The sequence below is a fragment of the Brachyistius frenatus genome, unplaced genomic scaffold (assembly GCF_029030835.1).
Source record: "Brachyistius frenatus isolate BFR_SWC_R1_liver_20210118 unplaced genomic scaffold, ASM2903083v1 Contig_414, whole genome shotgun sequence".
Classification (NCBI taxonomy): domain Eukaryota; kingdom Metazoa; phylum Chordata; class Actinopteri; family Embiotocidae; genus Brachyistius; species Brachyistius frenatus.
The window spans coordinates 1-17,500 of record NW_027211013.1 but is presented as its reverse complement, the minus strand read 5'-3'; the positions used below and the strand labels follow the sequence as shown (position 1 = coordinate 17,500).

The following is a 17,500-nucleotide window of genomic DNA, read 5'->3' as shown; positions in this document are numbered from 1 at the left end:
GGCAAGCTGTGCACAGCCTCCTTCCTTCCATCTCCTCTCTAGTACACACTGATAAAGCTGCTTTGTTGTGTGTGTGTGTGTGTGTGTGTGGGGGGGGGGGGGGCAGCTGCAGAGACAAAGAACATCTATAGATGGTGAAATGTTGAGATAACTCCAGGTGGCTCGTTTACATATTCACAGCTGTAAGATATTTTTAGCTCGTTCTATCGATCTTGAAATAAAATGCAGACTTCGTCTTTCACTTGAACTTCCTCTTTATCTCCGTTCAACTTTACATTTAATACTCGTCCCAGTTCTGTTGAAGGAAGAAGTCTTTTAGAATAAACATTTCTCTTGTGAAATCTTTTCATTTAAAGGACACAGCTGCTGCTCTTTATTTCTCTTCTTGTCTGTAAGTGTGCAGACGAACCTGCAGTGTGTCAGTCTGACTCTGAACATAGAAACCCTTAAAAACACTCCCAACATTATATCAGTGTTGTTTCATCCTCCACGGTTGGTTTTAAAGCTCTGAGAATAAACTGCAGGTCTCTTTCACGACAATCACAAACACAGTCCGGCCAGGAAATCAAACAAAAAATTTAATTCCTGCGATTTTTCTGCAAAAAACGTCATCAGCAGAATTTCTGCTGAAAGTATTACAGCATAAAGTAAATGTTTTAAACAAAACTGTGCACCCAGTATTGATTACATATTTATTCCTTTTTCTGGTAGAGCTTTCTCAACTTGCAATTTTTTTTTCTAATTCCTGCAATTTTACACAAAAAACTCTTCAAACTTAAAACTCCACAAATCACATCACAATTAAAAAAAAAAAATTGCTGCAAAATAAAAAATAAAAAACTTGATCGCAATAATCACGAAAAAAAGTCAGTGAAATCCTGGAGGGAGTGAAAACATTACTCAAAGCTCAGCTGGGATGGATGCTGAATGTAATTTATTACACAAGGTGGATCACAGTCCGATCACCTCTTCACCCTGAGAGCAGCCTGGAAGACAGGAGCATCAGTGTTAACGTGTGTGTGTTAACGTGTGTGTGTTAACGTGTGTGTTAACGTGTGTGTTAACGTGTGTGTGTTAACGTGTGTGTTTCCAGCTGCTTTCCGTAACCTGGGTCAGAACCTGTGGGGTCCTCACCGCTACGGCTGTCTGAACGACGTCCAGGTCAGCTGCGTGGTGGCCGGTCCCTGTGCCGCTCACAGCCTCCTCATAACCACCGAGGGCAAGCTGTGGAGCTGGGGTAAGGAGGAGGAGCACGCCAGTCCACCTCACGGAGTGGGCGGAGTCAGCCACGGCTGAGCGCTCTGCTCCTGTCTCCTCAGGTCGTAACGAGAAGGGCCAGCTGGGTCACGGAGACACCAAACGTCTGGAGGCGCCCAAGCTGATCGAGGCCCTGGCGGAGCACGCCATCGTTTCTGCCGCCTGCGGACGCAACCACACGCTGGCACTCACAGGTGGGCGGAGCTGAGATGTGTGATGTCATCAGAGGGGTCTGACGGATGATTATAGTGGTTCCAGTTCCTTTTTATTGGTAAAATCTTGCGACGTGGAGAACCAGCGTGATGACGCACCTCGACGGCGGTCCTCATGTGTTGCTGTCTTTTTAAATGTGTGTTTGTGGTTCTGTCTCCTCAGAGGACGGCGCCGCCTACTCTTTTGGTGAGAACAAGCTGGGCCAGCTCGGTCAGGGAAACCAGACGGATGCCGTCCTCAGTCCAGCTCCGGTAATACGTCACCGAGACCTCAGCTTCCACTGAGAGGTTCCACATTTAAATCTCACTGCAGAGAACAACATCACTGAAAGCAACGATATGCAGATGAATCCAGAATCCAGCAGGGATGAACAGCTGTTAGACACTCGTCCTCCAGCAGCACAGCTGAAGTCCATGTGCACAGATCCTGTTGGAGGGTCCAGTGTCTGAGTACACACCGTCTGTCTCACCAACATAATTCGGTGCCGCCAGGAAATCACCATCTTACAATCCCAATCATTAACACAAATTCAAGCAATCTCTGAAATATTTGCAGCAGCTTGCAATTTCTTTTAATTCCTGCGATTTTTACCACAAAAATCATCGTCATCTGTGCTGAAAGTATTAACGACATAAAGTAAATCTTTTCAAACAAAACTTTCTTTATTAACAAAAAGAACTCCTCATTTACAACCAGAAAGTTTGTGCTGCTGTTTTCATCTCCAAATAAAATTCAACAAGAGGAGAAACAGGAAGTGACGGGGTTTATGGGAAATGTGTTCTTCACATTAAAATGATGATTAAATGTTTGTGATCAAAGGAAGTGATTCCATATTACTGGATGTTAAATGAGTTTTGTCCACACGTCCAGTTGTCAGAGACGTCTCTTTGTTGGTTTCATCCAGCAGGTCTATGTGTTGAATGAACATGAATTAAACAGCATCTAAAGCTCTTATTTTGAAAGGCTGATGTAGTCCTTGTTTCTATATTCCAGTCACAGACGCTCTGTTCTGGAAACATACGCAGCTTTTAGGACCTTTTAGGAGCTTTTAGGAGCTTTTATCTCCGCGATTCTCCAAGTTCAATAAATACATTTAAAAAATATATTTCTGTGATGTGCAGCAGGATTATTATCACAGGAGGTGATTACACATTTATTAGTTCATCCAATAGTGCTTTAAAAAAAAATTCACTTAACAAATTACGCCACAATTTTTTAGAGTAGCTGGCTTCATTTTTCTTTTAAACTCTATCTCAACAATAGAGAGGCACTAAAGTAGATCCATGCTGGTCTTCTGTCTGCAGCTGAAGCACTCATTTAGAGCAGCAGACACTGACCTGCGTCACGGGTGATGCTACGACCCCTGACGACCCCCAGTGATCAGCTGTGATCCAAAGCTTCCGAATAACCAGCCAACATGTCTGTCTCCCTCAGATCTCCTACAACGGTCAGCCCCTGGTGAAGGTGGCCTGTGGTGCCGAGTTCAGCATGGTGGTGGACTGCAAAGGAAACCTGTACTCCTTCGGCTGCCCGGAGTACGGACAGCTGGGTACGCTCACGGCAACCTGCTGTCTTTAGTTCAATAATACGTTGGAGCGATAAACACAGAAAGACAGATTATTGAAACGGAAGGGAAGCTACAGTGTGGCGTTTAAGGAACATCGGTAAATAGTAGGGATGAGCTTTTCAAGCAAAACTGCTATTTTTAATCAAATGTTAGGTGCATTACCGCCCCCTTCTGACAGGAGTCACACATTACAAGTGGTAAAAACGGAAAATAAACGGGAACGATAGTTGCATATAATAATCCATTTTTTTTAGGTTTTAGTGAGTAATAGAATATTTTAAATTGGTGCTCCATCGCTGGTACATTTTGGTGTCGAGTGAAAACTTGCATGTGATGCGTTCAGGGGACATCTGTAAATCACAACCCAGGTCTCACTGGTCCCCTTTAAACTGCATGAAAACGTAACGTTTGTACCATAACGCGTTTTGTGTGAAGTCTTTGTTGTCGTTGATTCCTCGTGTTTCCCTGCAGGACACAACAGCGACGGGAAATTCATCGCTCGCGCCCAACGCATCGAGTTCGACTGCGAGCTGATCCCCCGCCGCGTCGCCATCTTCATCGAGAAGTCCAAGGACGGTCAGGTGATGCCGGTCCCCAACGTGGTGGTCCGAGACGTCGGCTGTGGGTCCAACCACACGGTGAGGAAATACACCGAGCAGGCTCAGGTCTCCATAACGGGTTCCCTCTTTACACCGTGTGTGTGTGTGTGTGTGTGTGTGTGTGTGTGTGTGTGTGTGTGTGTGTGTGTGTGTGTGTGTGTGTGTGTGTGTGTGTGTGTGTGTGTGTGTGTGTGTGTGTGTGTGTGTGCAGCTGGTGCTGGACTCTCAGAAGCGGGTGTTCAGCTGGGGCTTCGGGGGTTACGGGCGTCTGGGCCACACGGAGCAGAAGGACGAGATGGTCCCCCGGCTGGTCAAACTGTTTGACTTCCCCGGCCGCGGCGCCGCTCAGATCTACACGGGGTACCAGTGCTCCTTTGCTCTCAGTGAGATGGGTGAGGACGCAGCTCGGCACCTCCCTGCAGCCCTCTGGACTCGGTCTCTGCGCTTGTTTACCTGATCAGCTGCTTGTGTTTTGCAGGAGGTCTGTTCTTCTGGGGGGTCACCAACACCTCCAGAGAGTCCACCATGTACCCCAAGTCAGTGCAGGACCTGTGCGGCTGGAAGATCCGCAGTGTGGCGTGCGGGTGAGTGTCCACAGTCCTTCGTCTGTCTTCTGGGTGGAGGACAGGTCCTCTCACACAGGGACACTTCACCATTAGGACATCTGACTGGACGGTTCATTGTCAGACAAATAGTTATGATTAACGATTTAATTGTCTTTTTCTGTTCTTTTTATGCCACCATTAAAGTATAACTCTTCCAACAGTTTGATAACACAACTTATGAAGAGACATTTATGGGATGTTTTTGTGATAAATCCCTGATGTTGATATCAGTAGACGCTCAGAGATAAACTGATGGTGTTCATTCTCTGTTCATCAAACCTTCAACTAAAGAAAATGCAGTGAAAACTGTGATGTGACATTTGTTAGTTTCATCCAGATGTTTTTACACAGAATGGAAACTATTTTATCAGGAGGGCATCTTAGATAAACGTGATCAGGTGTAACATCCTAATCTGATGTCCTCGGGCTGATTTAAATGTGCGTTTAGTTTCAGTTTGTCCTTCTGAAGATGTCTGAGGTCTAAAAGTTTCCCTCCTGGCATTAATCAAACTTTTAAAACCTCATCTCCAATAAATCAAAATGACGTTTAGAGGTTTTTCCCTTTAAAAAATACCCTTAATTCCTGTAAAATGACAGATTTAATTGGACACCTTCACCTTTAATTTGAATGAATGAACAGACCCTCCTCTTCCTCCATGATATCAGTCTACTGAGAAGGAACTGGAAACCTGCTGCTGTAAATCAGTGTTTTGGACCTTCAGTTCACCAGATAAATGATGAAACGCGTGTGTGGACATGTCAACGGTCTGTGACGGATTCTCTCGTCTCTGGAGTTTCTGAGTCTGACTGTGTTTAACAGGAAGAGCAGCATCATCATCGCTGCAGATGAGAGTACAATCAGCTGGGGACCGTCACCCACGTTTGGAGAGCTGGTAAGACCTGAAGCTTCGTCCACTGTGGGGTCATTTAACATTGACATCATCTGACCCTGTCTTTTGTCCTTCAGGGATATGGAGACAACAAACCCAAATCCTCCACCACTGCTCAGGAGGTGAAGACTTTGGACGGCATCTACATCGAGCAGGTAAACGGACTCTTTTATCAAAAGGTGTGTCCTCCACTGTCAGGACCCCGACGACGACTGAAAGACACGAGACGACTGACAGAGACGAGACGAAACGAGACGACTGACAGAGACGAGACGACTGACAGAGATGAGACGACTGAAAGAGACGAGACGACTGAGTGTTGCTTGTTGTTGCAGGTGGTGATGGGCTACTGTCACTCTCTGGTTATTGCCAGACAGGACAGCGAACAGGAGCAGGAGAAACTGAAAAAGCTTCCCGAGTACAACCCCAGAACAATCTGATCGGACCCCCAACAGCACCGCCTCAACCGCTTCCATCGGAGCAGAGACCAGCAGGACCATCAGCCCGGCTGCATACAGCGTGGGAAGGTTGAGTTCGGGGGGTGGGGGAGGGGGGCAAGGGGGGCGGGGGTATCCACACATCTCAACTACCAGCAAAACTGGCTCCACAACAATTAGGACACTGACATCGGAGACGATGGGACCGGACACTGGCCGGCGCTCTGGATGGTCCCGCTCCCATCGGCGGTCCGGACGTGGAGCGAACCTGCAACAGTTCGCTCCGAGCACTTCTCACCTTCTGCTTCCTCAACCCTCCTTCACCATTTTGTAAAACAGCCAAACGTTCACGTCTTCACGTCTCTCGCTCTGTTCTTCGTTTTTCTGTGTTGCAGTATTGATGAACTGATCGTTGTCATGGTTACGGGTGCTACAGCAGCGACCCTCAGTCTTTTCCTACTGAGGGCTTTTCAGAGACCACCTCCATACCTGTGCCTTTTTCTACGTGTGCGTTCAGGATATGGAAGTCGTGTTTGTTCTTCAGAGGATCCGCTCTGATTTAGTTTAAGCGGCAGCGTGAGCAGCTGCCACCGATTTACAATCAGGAAGTGGACCGTGATGTTCTGGTTCTAGTGCTCTCCACTCATGTTACATTCCTTTCCTTCTCTTCATGTTCTGCATCGACGATGCGCACCTCAGTCCTTCCACGACCAGCAGCGTCTCTAGCTGTCGTCTTTAGCTCATTTCTTCATTTCTTCTATTCCAACGCTCAAAGCGGTTTCACGAGCAGTTCCGGCGATGTTCTGGAACTGGTTCCGAGACAAAGGCTCGTACTGGTTCTGAGCAGCAGAGGTCCAATCTGTACTGCGTTCTTTCTTTTTTATTCTAGTGAAATTTCTCTGGGTTAAGTTGTCTTTTCATTGAAATGGGTAAATAAAGATTCATGTAAACTGATTTGTCGTTGTCTCGATCTCTCATCATTGTACGAGTACCACCGAGGACCAACGAGTACCACCGAGTGCCAACGAGGACCAACGAGTACCACCGAGTACCACCAAGGACCAACGAGTACCAACGAGTACCACCGAGGACCAACGAGTACCACCGAGGACCACCGAGGACCACCGAGTGCCAACGAGTACCACCGAGGACCAACGAGTACCACACCAACGAGTACCACCGAGGACCAACGAGGACCACCGAGGACCAACGAGTACCACCGAGGACCAACGAGTACCAACGAGTACCAACGAGGACCACCGAGTGCCAACGAGTACCACCGAGGACCACCGAGGACCAACGAGGACCAACGAGTACCACCGAGTACCACCGAGTACCACCGAGGACCAACGAGTACCAACGAGGACCACCGAGGACCAACGAGTACCAACGAGGACCACCGAGGACCAACGAGTACCAACGAGGACCACCATCCATCCATTATCTATACCTGCTTCATCCTGAACAGGCCACAGGGGGGAGGAGCCTATCCCAGCTCAGAGTTCACCTCCAGGTCTTCAGTCCATCACAGGACCAACGCAGGCAGAAGGAAACGAAGAGCTTTGACTCTCATTCCCACTGGAGGACAATTTTTATAGATTCACTAATGAAGCTGTGGTGTGTTCAGACGGTGGAGGAACCGCAGCGCCTGCAGAGAACTCCACAGGAAGGCCCGGAATCGAACCAGCAACCCTCTCGCTGAGGAGACGATGCTAACCACTGCATCACCATCGTACATGAAGTCCTCCAAAATATGAAAAAAAGTCATACTATAGTATAGAATTAAAAATGTTATATTATAAATGGTCTGTTAAGTGACCATCGTCCCGCCCTGACAGAGACGCTGCAGCCCAGCTCGTGTATTGTAAACAACATTTATTTAAATGTACAAAATCAGATGAATTGCCAATTTAATCTTCGTCCTCCTCCTCCTCTTCATCCTGATTGATCTGGAAGTAGCGCAGCTCGTAGCTCTCCTTGGTGTTGGCCACCACGCGCAGCCAGTCACGCAGGTTGTTCTTCTTCAGGTACTTCTTGGTCAGATACTTCAGGTACCTGCAACACAGGACGGAAAACACAGCGTCACAGATGAACCCTTTCAGAGCAGGTGGACGGAGGAAGTCTGAATGAAGGAATACGCATCAAATCAGGTTTTCATCTCGTCCTGCATGGAAAACTGAAATCACGGAATAATTTGTATTTTACTCATTGATTTGCATGATGTTGGAAATGCTGGTGCTGAACCGATTCAGGGGAGATGAGACATAAAATCCATCTCATGATCAACACAAATTCAAGTAAACTAAGCAGGAGGATCATGCAAAAAAACATCGTCATCAGAATCTGTCCTGACAGTATTAACGACAAAGTAAATCTTTTCAAACAAAACTGACTTTATTAATAATAACTCCTCATTTCAAGCAGAAAGTCTCTGCTCCTGTTTTCATCTCCAAATAAAACTGTTCACCGGAGAAACAGGAAGTCTTTTTACTGTTGTCACAATAAAATGATCTAATTAAATGCTTAATATCAAAGGAAGTTTTCCAATTCCTGCAATTTTACACAAAATACTCACTTAAAACTCCCTAAATGACGTCACAATTTTTGAGAAAATCTGCAGCAAAATCAAACATTTTTGATCAAAACTATCACAGAACAACTGAAATCCTGGAGGGAGTGAAAACGCAGACGGTCGCTTCTTTCTTTTAGTGGTCGGAAACAGGAAACAGGAAACGTGAAGAGACGGAGCGACGTTGTCCGTAGTAACCTGTGATTGACAGCGAGACGCACACGTCCACCAGCGTGTGCATGTCACATGTTTAGTAGCGTGAAATGTCTAACTAACATAATAAAATGAACTTTTATTGCACACAAAATAGAAGCTTCACAACAACTATTGACATGTATTGAACAAAATACGTGGAGAATCAGCCATAAACAGTCAAATCTGATGATTCAAACCTGATCTGACCAACAAGCTGTTTTCTATTTGACTCGTATCACCATGTGTGACTGTTCCCATCAATCAGCTGTCAATCATTCTTCTAATTCTTCTTTAACTGTTCTTCTAATTCAAAATAAACTTCACACATCAAGCATCTCCTGTTGGTTCATCTGACTTCCTCTGAGCTGTCCGTCAACATTATGATCCACATTTTAGTCATTAAAAAGTCCTGCAGTTCATGAGGAGTAAAGGAGGACAGCATTTAAATCACAGCGTGTTCACAACCAACATGTATGTGAACTGATGAAGAAGCTGAAAACCAATCAGAAGCAGCCACTGTGGAACACTGGAGGACCAATCAGAAGCAGCCGACTGTGGAACACTGGAGGACCAATCAGAAGCAGCCACTGTGGAACACTGGAGGACCAATCAGAAGCAGGTCTCCTTCCCTCCCAACCACTCATGAATGCAGCATTTCACTTTAAAATACTCAAATCAACAATCGGTTGTTTGGATCCAATAAAATGTCATCACAATTATGCAAAAGCTTATTTTTCCAAATAACAGTTGTTAAATCAACAGGAGACGTTTGATTTGTGAAGTTAATTCTGAATGAAAACAGTAAAGAAGAACTGGGAGAATGATTGACAGCTGATGGACGTAAACAGTCTCTGATGGTTGATTTGAATCATCAGATTTTACTGGATATGGCTGATTGTTTAATAAATGTCAATAGTTTAATAAAGATGATGCTTTTATTATATGCCATAAGAGTTTATATATCATACGTTAGTCAAAGACATTTCTGCTCCCCGTTGAACGGACGGATGTCCTCCGACTCCACGTCCCTTCTGGTCGGAGACGACGCTGAGTCGGCGTCTCATTCCTCACTCAGCTTTGAGCCTGTCGAACATCTTCATGTTGATGAAGCGTCTCAGACACTTCACATGAACTAACACATTTATTCTATTTGTAAAATAAAGTCCAGAAGTACAGAACTCAGGATTAAATTATCAGACATGTTTGGGATTTATGAAACCTTTATTCTATTTATGAACATTTAAAAAAGGGACATTTCACCACAATAGAATAAAAAAAGCAGTAAAATGGTACTTTTTTTGTATTTTTACAAAAAGAATAAAGGTTTCCTAAAGTAAGAAAAAGTGTTTCAGACTTCATCTGAAGTGTCCGAGACACTTTAACAACATTTAGAGGTGACGAGTCTCAAAGCTGTCGGGACCTTTCACTTTACTTTCCCCTCAAGGATCCAATCAGAAACCAACTTCAGCAGAGCCTCAGAGATCTGCTCCTGACCTCCTCCATGGAGGTGTGTGTGTGTGTGTGTGTGTGTGTGTGTGTGTGTGTGTGTGTGTGTGTGTGTGTGTGTGTGTGTGTGTGACCTCCTCCATGGAGGTGTGTGTGTGTGTGTGTGTGTGTGTGTGTGTGTGTGTGTGTGTGTGTGTGTGTGTGTGTGACTCCTCCATGGTGGTGTGTGTGTGTGTGTGTGTGTGTGTGTGTGTGTGTGTGTGTGTGTGTGTGTGTGTGTGTGTGTGTGTGTGTGTGTGACCTCCTCCATGGAGGTGTGTGTGTGTGTGTGTGTGTTTCTCACCGTTTGGAGAACGGTACCTCTGAGGAGACAGTGATCTTGCTCTTGCTCCTCTCGATGGAGACCACACCTCCTCCCAGGTTACCGGCCTTCCCGTTCACCTTGATACGCTCCTGGAGGAACTGCTCCTGCAACAAGAACAGCGTGTGGAGAACATCCATCAGTGGAGAACATCCATCGGCGGAGATCATCCATCCATCGGTGGAGATCATCCATCCATTGGTGGAGATCATCCATCCATTGGTGGAGATCATCCATCGGTGGAGAACATCCATCCATCGGTGGAGATCATCCATCGGTGGAGAACATCCATCGGTGGAGATCATCCATCCATTGGTGGAGATCATCCATCGGTGGAGAACATCCATCGGTGGAGAACATCCATCCATCGGTGGAGAACATCCATCCATCGGTGGAGATCATCCATCCATCGGTGGAGAACATCCATCGGTGGAGATCATCCATCGGTGGAGAACATCCATCCATCGGTGGAGATCATCCATCCATCGGTGGAGATCATCCATCCATCGGTGGAGAACATCCATCCATCGGTGGAGATCATCCATCGGTGGAGATCATCCATCCATCGGTGGAGATCATCCATCCATCGGTGGAGATCATCCATCGGTGGAGAACATCCATCCATCGGTGGAGAACATCCATCCATCGGTGGAGATCATCCATCCATCGGTGGAGAACATCCATCCATCGGTGGAGATCATCCATCCATCGGTGGAGAACATCCATCGGTGGAGATCATCCATCGGTGGAGAACATCCATCCATCGGTGGAGATCATCCATCCATCGGTGGAGATCATCCATCCATCGGTGGAGAACATCCATCGGCGGAGATCATCCATCCATCGGTGGAGAACATCCATCCATCGGTGGAGAACATCCATCGGTGGAGATCATCCATCCATTGGTGGAGATCATCCATCGGTGGAGAACATCCATCCATCGGTGGAGATCATCCATCGGTGGAGAACATCCATCCATCCATTGGTGGAGATCATCCATCGGTGGAGAACATCCATCGGTGGAGAACATCCATCCATCGGTGGAGAACATCCATCGGTGGAGATCATCCATCCATCGGTGGAGAACATCCATCGGTGGAGATCATCCATCGGTGGAGAACATCCATCCATCGGTGGAGATCATCCATCCATCGGTGGAGATCATCCATCGGTGGAGAACATCCATCCATCGGTGGAGATCATCCATCGGTGGAGATCATCCATCCATCAGTGGAGATCATCCATCGGTGGAGAACATCCATCCATCGGTGGAGATCATCCATCCATCGGTGGAGAACATCCATCCATCGGTGGAGATCATCCATCGGTGGAGAACATCCATCCATCGGTGGAGATCATCCATCGGTGGAGATCATCCATCCATCGGTGGAGATCATCCATCGGTGGAGAACATCCATCCATCGGTGGAGATCATCCATCCATCGGTGGAGAACATCCATCCATCGGTGGAGAACATCCATCCATCGGTGGAGAACATCCATCGGTGGAGATCATCCATCCATTGGTGGAGATCATCCATCGGTGGAGATCATCCATCCATTGGTGGAGAACATCCATCCATCGGTGGAGATCATCCATCCATTGGTGGAGATCATCCATCGGTGGAGAACATCCATCCATCGGTGGAGAACATCCATCCATCGGTGGAGAACATCCATCCATCGGTGGAGATCATCCATTGGTGGAGATCATCCATCGGTGGAGAACATCCATCGGTGGAGAACATCCATCCATCGGTGGAGATCATCCATCGGTGGAGATCAGGTTCACTGTTAAATGAAGGAACCTGTCAGACTTACGAAGTTGGCAGCGTCCATGATGCCGTCCTCCACCGGGTGGGTGCAGTCCAGAGTGAACTTCAGCACCTGCTTCTTCTTCTTTCCACCTTTACCGGTGTTCTGCTTCTTCTGCTGAGGAGAACAAGCAGACAGCAGGACCGTGAACGCACCACCGGGATCACGCTGATTCATTTCCTGCTAAAACACGAACTAACAAACCCAGCTGACCGACAGCTGATCGAGAACCAACCGGAGAACTGAAGGTTCCGTGATGGAACACTTCGGTTCTCCGGTGACCGAGACCAACGTTAGCTCGGCTCGGCTCGGCTCGCTCACATCCAGCCGGCGGAGCGACGAGACAACAAACTGTCCCTCCGTGAGACATGAGGCCGCTTGTTCAAGTGAACGTCGTGGATCCGTCGGGACATTTGACCTGATGTCCGGTGTCCATAACCGACCTGACGTCACCTGGGGGGACAACGTGCTGAGCTAACGGAGCTAGCAGGCGGCTAAAGGCCACAGGAAAACTCAGCTGATCAAACTCTGATAAAACCCTTTAAAACCCGCGTTAAACCCGCAGCTTGAACCCCGACTACTGTAACACGTCTGTCTCTCCGTCCCGCTCAGTTTCTACACCCTCCACCCCGGAAAACACACGATTTTGGTTAATTTATTGACACGCGACTCGACTTACAATAGGCGCCATGGCGGAGAAGCGAGCAGAAAGGAAGAGTACCTTGTGCGCATGCGTTACAAATCAAACGCAGAATCATCGATTGAATCCGTTAATCTGAGATTGATTCACAAACTGGGATTTTCTTTAAATTTTTATTTATTTTAAAAGACAGTAAATACAAGAGTGTAAAAGGGAACGTGAAAAAAAGAAGACAAACACCATAAAATAATTACAAATAAAAGAATATTGTCTTCTGTAAAACAAAACAAACCAAACACATGTTCATCTCTAGTGAATCTGACCAAGAATGTATTTCTGACTGGAGATGGAAGAACCAGATGAAAATATCATTATGTGAAGCAGCCAGAAGGTCCAGCAGATCCTCACTCAGCTTCTTGGTTTGAGCCGTGACTTGAAACTGAAAACGACTGAAGGAGCTGTTCTGTTTAGAGTTGATGACCAACGCTGAGGATTCAGGACGGGAAAGTGTAAATAAGAAAAAAGATGTTTTATTAACAGAAAAAAGATGTTTTTATTAACATCTCTGGCAAAATGTCTTCAAAGTTTTGTTTAAGTCATTTAAAGATGATGAAACCTACTGGTCAATATATATATATATATATATATACATATACAAATGTATATATACATATACATATATATATACATATACATATGTATATATGCTTATAAGCTGGAAAAGACTCATTGCAAGTTATCACAAACGCTTGATTGCAGTTGTTGCTGCTGAGGGTGGTCCAACCAGTTATTAGGTTTAGGGGGAAACACTTTTTCACACAGGGCCATGTGGGCTTGGATTGTTTTTCTCCCTTAATAATAAAAACCTTCATTTAAAAACTGCATTTTGTCTTTACTTGTGTTATCTTTGACTAATATTTAAATTTGTTTGATGATCTGAAACATTGAAGTGACAAAAATGCAAAAAAATAAGAAATCAGGAAGGAGGCAAACACTTTTTCACACCACTGTGCATGTGTGTATATATGTATATATATGTCTATATACACATATATACACACATATATATATCTATATTTTGATATGTGGTGTCATTTGGACCAGGTTAATATTTCCCAATAGATATTTGGTATTTCTTTGTGACTTCATCAGTGCAGTCTGATATTTGAGCTCCAGATTTGACACCTGCTGTGATGAAGAGGATGGCAGGTTAACATGGAGGATGTGTTTTCTTCATCTCCCTCCAATGAAGAACTCCAAATGAAGTCCGAACTGTCTAAACAGAACCTGCAGCTGTAGGAAGGTGAACCTCTAACGTGTGTGAAGGTTTTGGGTCGATCTAAGTTTTATCCAAAAGAAACTCGACTTCTTTTAGTGACTTTAAGATGTTTCTCATCTGAAAAGCACTTGAGCACAAAAACTGCTATGAATGAAATAATACAGAATAATACAATTTTATTGAAAGAAGAGTTAAAAGATCACATCAGTTACATGTATGTACAACGTTGGGTTCTGCTCCCTGCTGACCAACAGGACCGGTGGAGGTCCACTTCAGGCCTGAAGCCGTGCAGCAGTGAAGGGGTTCTGTGGAAGCAGCCAGTCGGATCATCACAGGCGGAAGCGGTCGGAGAAGTTGGGAGACTCTGGGACGGTGAGAGGAACTTCACTCTTCTTCACCGCTACAGGTTTGTAGTTTCTGACGGGCCGAGCCTTGTGGACCTGCAGAGGAGGAGGAAGCCGTCAGACTCGGTGTGGACCGGGTCGGACCGGAGGAGCTTCTACAAGCTCAGTCTGACCGAGGACCGAAAGCCGCAGAACCGGGTCACAGATTCAGACCGGACAGAACCACGGCTGATGGAAGGGTTTGTTTTCAGTCACCTGTTCCTGCCGCAGACGGGCGACCTCCTCTTTCTCCCTCTGCTCCTCCTCCCGTCTCTGCCCCGCCTCCATCTGCGCCCTGAGAGCCTCTTTCTCTCCGGCCAGCCGCTCGTAGTCCTGCCACTCCCGGGCCCGGCGCTCCGTCGCCAGCTCGAAGGCCTCAACGGCTGCAGAACAAGGAGGAGCTGAAAACACCCGAGAACACCGCTTTATATTCTATACAGGGGAGCAGGAAACGTCGGGAAACACGTCGGGAAACACGTCAGGAAACGTCGGGAAACACGTCAGGAAACATGCCAGGAAGCGGGAAACACGCCAGGAAACACGTCAGGAAACATGCCAGGAAGCGAGAAACACGTCAGGAAGCGGAACACGTCGGGAAACACGCCAGGAAACACGTTAGGAAACACGTCAGGAAACGTCGGGAAACACGTCGGGAAACACGTCAGGAAACGTCGGGAAACACGTCAGGAAACGGGAAATATGAAACACATCAGGAAGCGAGAAACATGAAACACATCAGGAAACGGGAAACATGAAACACGTCAGGAAACGGGAAACATGAAACACATCAGGAAACGGGAAACATGAAACACATCAGGAAACGGGAAACATGAAACACGTCTAGAAACAGGAAACACATCAGGAAACGTTGGGAAACACGTCAGGAAACGGGAAACATGAAACACGTCGGGAAACACGTCGGGAAACACGTCGGGAAACGCGTCGGGAAACACGTCGGGAAACACGTCGGGAAACACGTCAGGAAACGGGAAACATGAAACACGTCAGGAAACACGTCAGGAAGCGAGAAACACGTCAGGAAGCGGGAAACGCATCACGAAACACGTCAGGAAACGTCGGGAAACACGTCGGGAAACGGGAAACATGAAACGCGTCAGGAAACGGGAAACATGAAACACGTCAGGAAACGGGAAACATGAAACACGTCAGGAAACGGGAAACATGAAACACATCAGGAAACATGAAACACGTCGGGAAACATGAAACACGTCGGGAAACACGTCAGGAAACACGTCAGGAAACGTCGGGAAACATGTCAGGAAACGCGTCGGGAAACGTGTCGGGAAACGGGAAACATGAAACACGTCAGGAAACGGGAAACATGAAACACGTCAGGAAACATGAAACACGTCGGGAAACATGAAACACGTCAGGAAACACGTCAGGAAACGCGTCAGGAAACATGAAACACGTCGGGAAACATGAAACACGTCAGGAAACACGTCAGGAAACGCGTCAGGAAATGGGAAACATGAAACACGTCAGGAAACGGGAAACATGAAACACGTCGGGAAACATGAAACATGAACACGTCGGGAAACACGTCAGGAAACGTCGGGAAACACGTCAGGAAATGGGAAACATGAAACACGTCAGGAAACGTGAAACACGTCGGGAAACGGGAAACATGAAACACGTCAGGAAACGGGAAACATGAAACACGTCGGGAAACACGTCGGGAAACGGGAAACATGAAACACGTCGGGAAACACGTCAGGAAACACGTCGGGAAACGCGTCGGGAAACACGTCAGGAAACGGGAAACATGAAACACGTCAGGAAACACGTCAGGAAGCGAGAAACACGTCAGGAAGCGGGAAACGCGTCAGGAAACACGTCAGGAAACGTCGGGAAACACGTCAGGAAACGCGTCGGGAAACGGGAAACATGAAACGCGTCAGGAAACGGGAAACATGAAACGCGTCAGGAAACGGGCAACATGAAACACGTCAGGAAACATGAAACACGTCGGGAAACACGTCAGGAAACGTCGGGAAACACGTCGGGAAACGTGTCGGGAAACGGGAAACATGAAACACGTCAGGAAACGGGAAACATGAAACACGAAACACGTCGGGAAACATGAAACACGTCGGGAAACACGTCGGGAAACATGAAATACGTCAGAAAACGGGAAACATGAAACACGTCGGGAAACATGAAACACGTCGGGAAACATGAAACACGTCAGGAAACGGGAAACATGAAACACGTCGGGAAACATGAAACATGAACACGTTGGGAAACACGTCAGGAAACGTCGGGAAACATGAAACACGTCGGGAAACGGGAAACATGAAACACGTCAGGAAACGGGAAACATGAAACACGTCGGGAAACGGGAAACATGAAACACGTCAGGAAATGGGAAACATGAAACACGTCAGGAAACATGAAACACGTCGGGAAACACGTCAGGAAACGTCGGGAAACACGTCAGGAAACGGGAAACATGAAACACGTAACACGCCAGGAAACATGCCAGGAAACACGTCAGGAAACATGAAACACGTTAGGAAATGGGAAACACGTCAGCTGGGATCTTGCCGTTTTCCGGTGGACTGGCGGTCCAGAGGCGTGTTGGCGTCTTACCCGGTGCGGCCCGGTTCTCCCTCCTGGGCCTGAAGGGCTCTTTGTGAGTCACCGTGTTGGGCCGGGCTTTGAAGGCCGCTGCTTCCTCCTGATGTTTCTGCTCTTCTTTCACCTGGAATACACAGATGATGGTTGGACTTCAGAGAACACATCCACATGAAGAAGAGCAGCAGGTCCGTCCTACCATCTGCTCCCAGCGGCTGCTCTTCACAGCTCCCCGTTCATCCAGCAGCAGTCTGAAGGGCTCCGGCTTGGTGGGCTCCAGCTTCTTCTTCTCGGGGAGGACCACCGTGTGGAAGTGGGGCAGCAGCTGGGCCTTGAACTGAGGGACCTGCAGGTGTTCAGCAGCAGAAAAGAGCTTTAACAGGTGTGTTGGTGTTGCAGAGGGAGAAGTGGTGTTGTGGAGGGGAGACGCCACCTCCAGGCTCTGCTGCTCCTCCATCTTCTTCTCTCTCAGCGCCCGTCTCTCTCGCTCCCGCTGCTCGAAGGAGAAAGGACACACCTCCACCTGGTGCTTCTCTGGCAGCCGGGGCTGGAAGGGGAGGCCGAAGTGGGGCACCGGGGGCACCTTGATGGGGGAGGGCGGTTTGACCTGGAAGACAGAGACAGTCAGGTGGAGGTGGAGGTGGAGG

The 17,500-nt window shown here is 47.3% G+C and overlaps 3 protein-coding genes and 1 long non-coding RNA gene across 6 annotated transcripts in view; 1 reads left to right on the top strand and 3 right to left on the bottom strand.

The window, feature by feature from the left end:
- The window catches only part of rcc2 (regulator of chromosome condensation 2), a 9,535-nt gene extending 3,870 nt beyond the window's left edge, over positions 1 to 5,665 (top strand). For both annotated transcript variants that reach the window (XM_069725220.1, XM_069725221.1), the window contains exons 4-13: positions 1,094 to 1,237; positions 1,320 to 1,451; positions 1,633 to 1,721; positions 2,905 to 3,019; positions 3,509 to 3,675; positions 3,848 to 4,028; positions 4,115 to 4,220; positions 5,062 to 5,134; positions 5,209 to 5,286; positions 5,467 to 5,665. In XM_069725220.1, coding sequence (XP_069581321.1) covers positions 1,094 to 1,237; positions 1,320 to 1,451; positions 1,633 to 1,721; positions 2,905 to 3,019; positions 3,509 to 3,675; positions 3,848 to 4,028; positions 4,115 to 4,220; positions 5,062 to 5,134; positions 5,209 to 5,286; positions 5,467 to 5,571 — 1,190 coding nt within the window. In that variant the 3' untranslated portion in view covers positions 5,572 to 5,665. The remainder of the gene's footprint in view (positions 1 to 1,093; positions 1,238 to 1,319; positions 1,452 to 1,632; positions 1,722 to 2,904; positions 3,020 to 3,508; positions 3,676 to 3,847; positions 4,029 to 4,114; positions 4,221 to 5,061; positions 5,135 to 5,208; positions 5,287 to 5,466) is intronic.
- Positions 5,666 to 7,423: 1,758 nt separating this feature from the next.
- Positions 7,424 to 12,688, bottom strand: LOC138636904 (large ribosomal subunit protein eL22). 2 transcript variants are annotated; one of them, XM_069725208.1, is made up of 4 exons: positions 12,633 to 12,688; positions 11,960 to 12,070; positions 10,122 to 10,246; positions 7,424 to 7,623 (listed from the first exon to the last, which is right to left on the bottom strand). In XM_069725208.1, the coding sequence occupies exons 1-4, from the start codon at positions 12,642 to 12,644 to the stop codon at positions 7,479 to 7,481; spliced, it is 393 nt and encodes a 130-aa protein (XP_069581309.1). In that variant the 5' UTR covers positions 12,645 to 12,688; the 3' UTR covers positions 7,424 to 7,478. The 2 variants fall into 2 exon arrangements, with proteins under 2 accessions (XP_069581309.1, XP_069581310.1); XM_069725209.1 differs by having other exon boundaries at positions 11,960 to 12,067; positions 12,633 to 12,672.
- Positions 12,689 to 14,021: 1,333 nt separating this feature from the next.
- On the bottom strand, positions 14,022 to 14,768 carry LOC138636898 (uncharacterized). The gene is made up of 2 exons (XR_011312331.1): positions 14,472 to 14,768; positions 14,022 to 14,312 (listed from the first exon to the last, which is right to left on the bottom strand). It is a non-coding gene; the product is annotated as an uncharacterized lncRNA (long non-coding RNA).
- Positions 14,769 to 16,783: 2,015 nt separating this feature from the next.
- Positions 16,784 to 17,468, bottom strand: LOC138636899 (targeting protein for Xklp2-like). Its single transcript, XM_069725201.1, has 3 exons — positions 17,287 to 17,468; positions 17,053 to 17,199; positions 16,784 to 16,980 (listed from the first exon to the last, which is right to left on the bottom strand). The coding sequence occupies exons 1-3, from the start codon at positions 17,308 to 17,310 to the stop codon at positions 16,789 to 16,791; spliced, it is 363 nt and encodes a 120-aa protein (XP_069581302.1). The 5' UTR covers positions 17,311 to 17,468; the 3' UTR covers positions 16,784 to 16,788.
- Positions 17,469 to 17,500: the final 32 nt, after the last annotated feature.

Coding starts and splice junctions, on each gene's coding strand:
- LOC138636904 (XM_069725208.1), bottom strand. Junction 10,247..11,959: donor TCATGGACGCTGCCAACTTC/GTAAGTCTGACA, acceptor TTCTTGTTGCAG/GAGCAGTTCCTCCAGGAGCG. Junction 7,624..10,121: donor GAGGTACCGTTCTCCAAACG/GTGAGAAACACA, acceptor CCTGTGTTGCAG/GTACCTGAAGTATCTGACCA.
- LOC138636899 (XM_069725201.1), bottom strand. CDS start 17,310: ATGGAGGAGCAGCAGAGCCTGGAG. Junction 17,200..17,286: donor AGGAGCAGCAGAGCCTGGAG/GTGGCGTCTCCC, acceptor GAACACCTGCAG/GTCCCTCAGTTCAAGGCCCA. Junction 16,981..17,052: donor GCAGCCGCTGGGAGCAGATG/GTAGGACGGACC, acceptor TGTGTATTCCAG/GTGAAAGAAGAGCAGAAACA.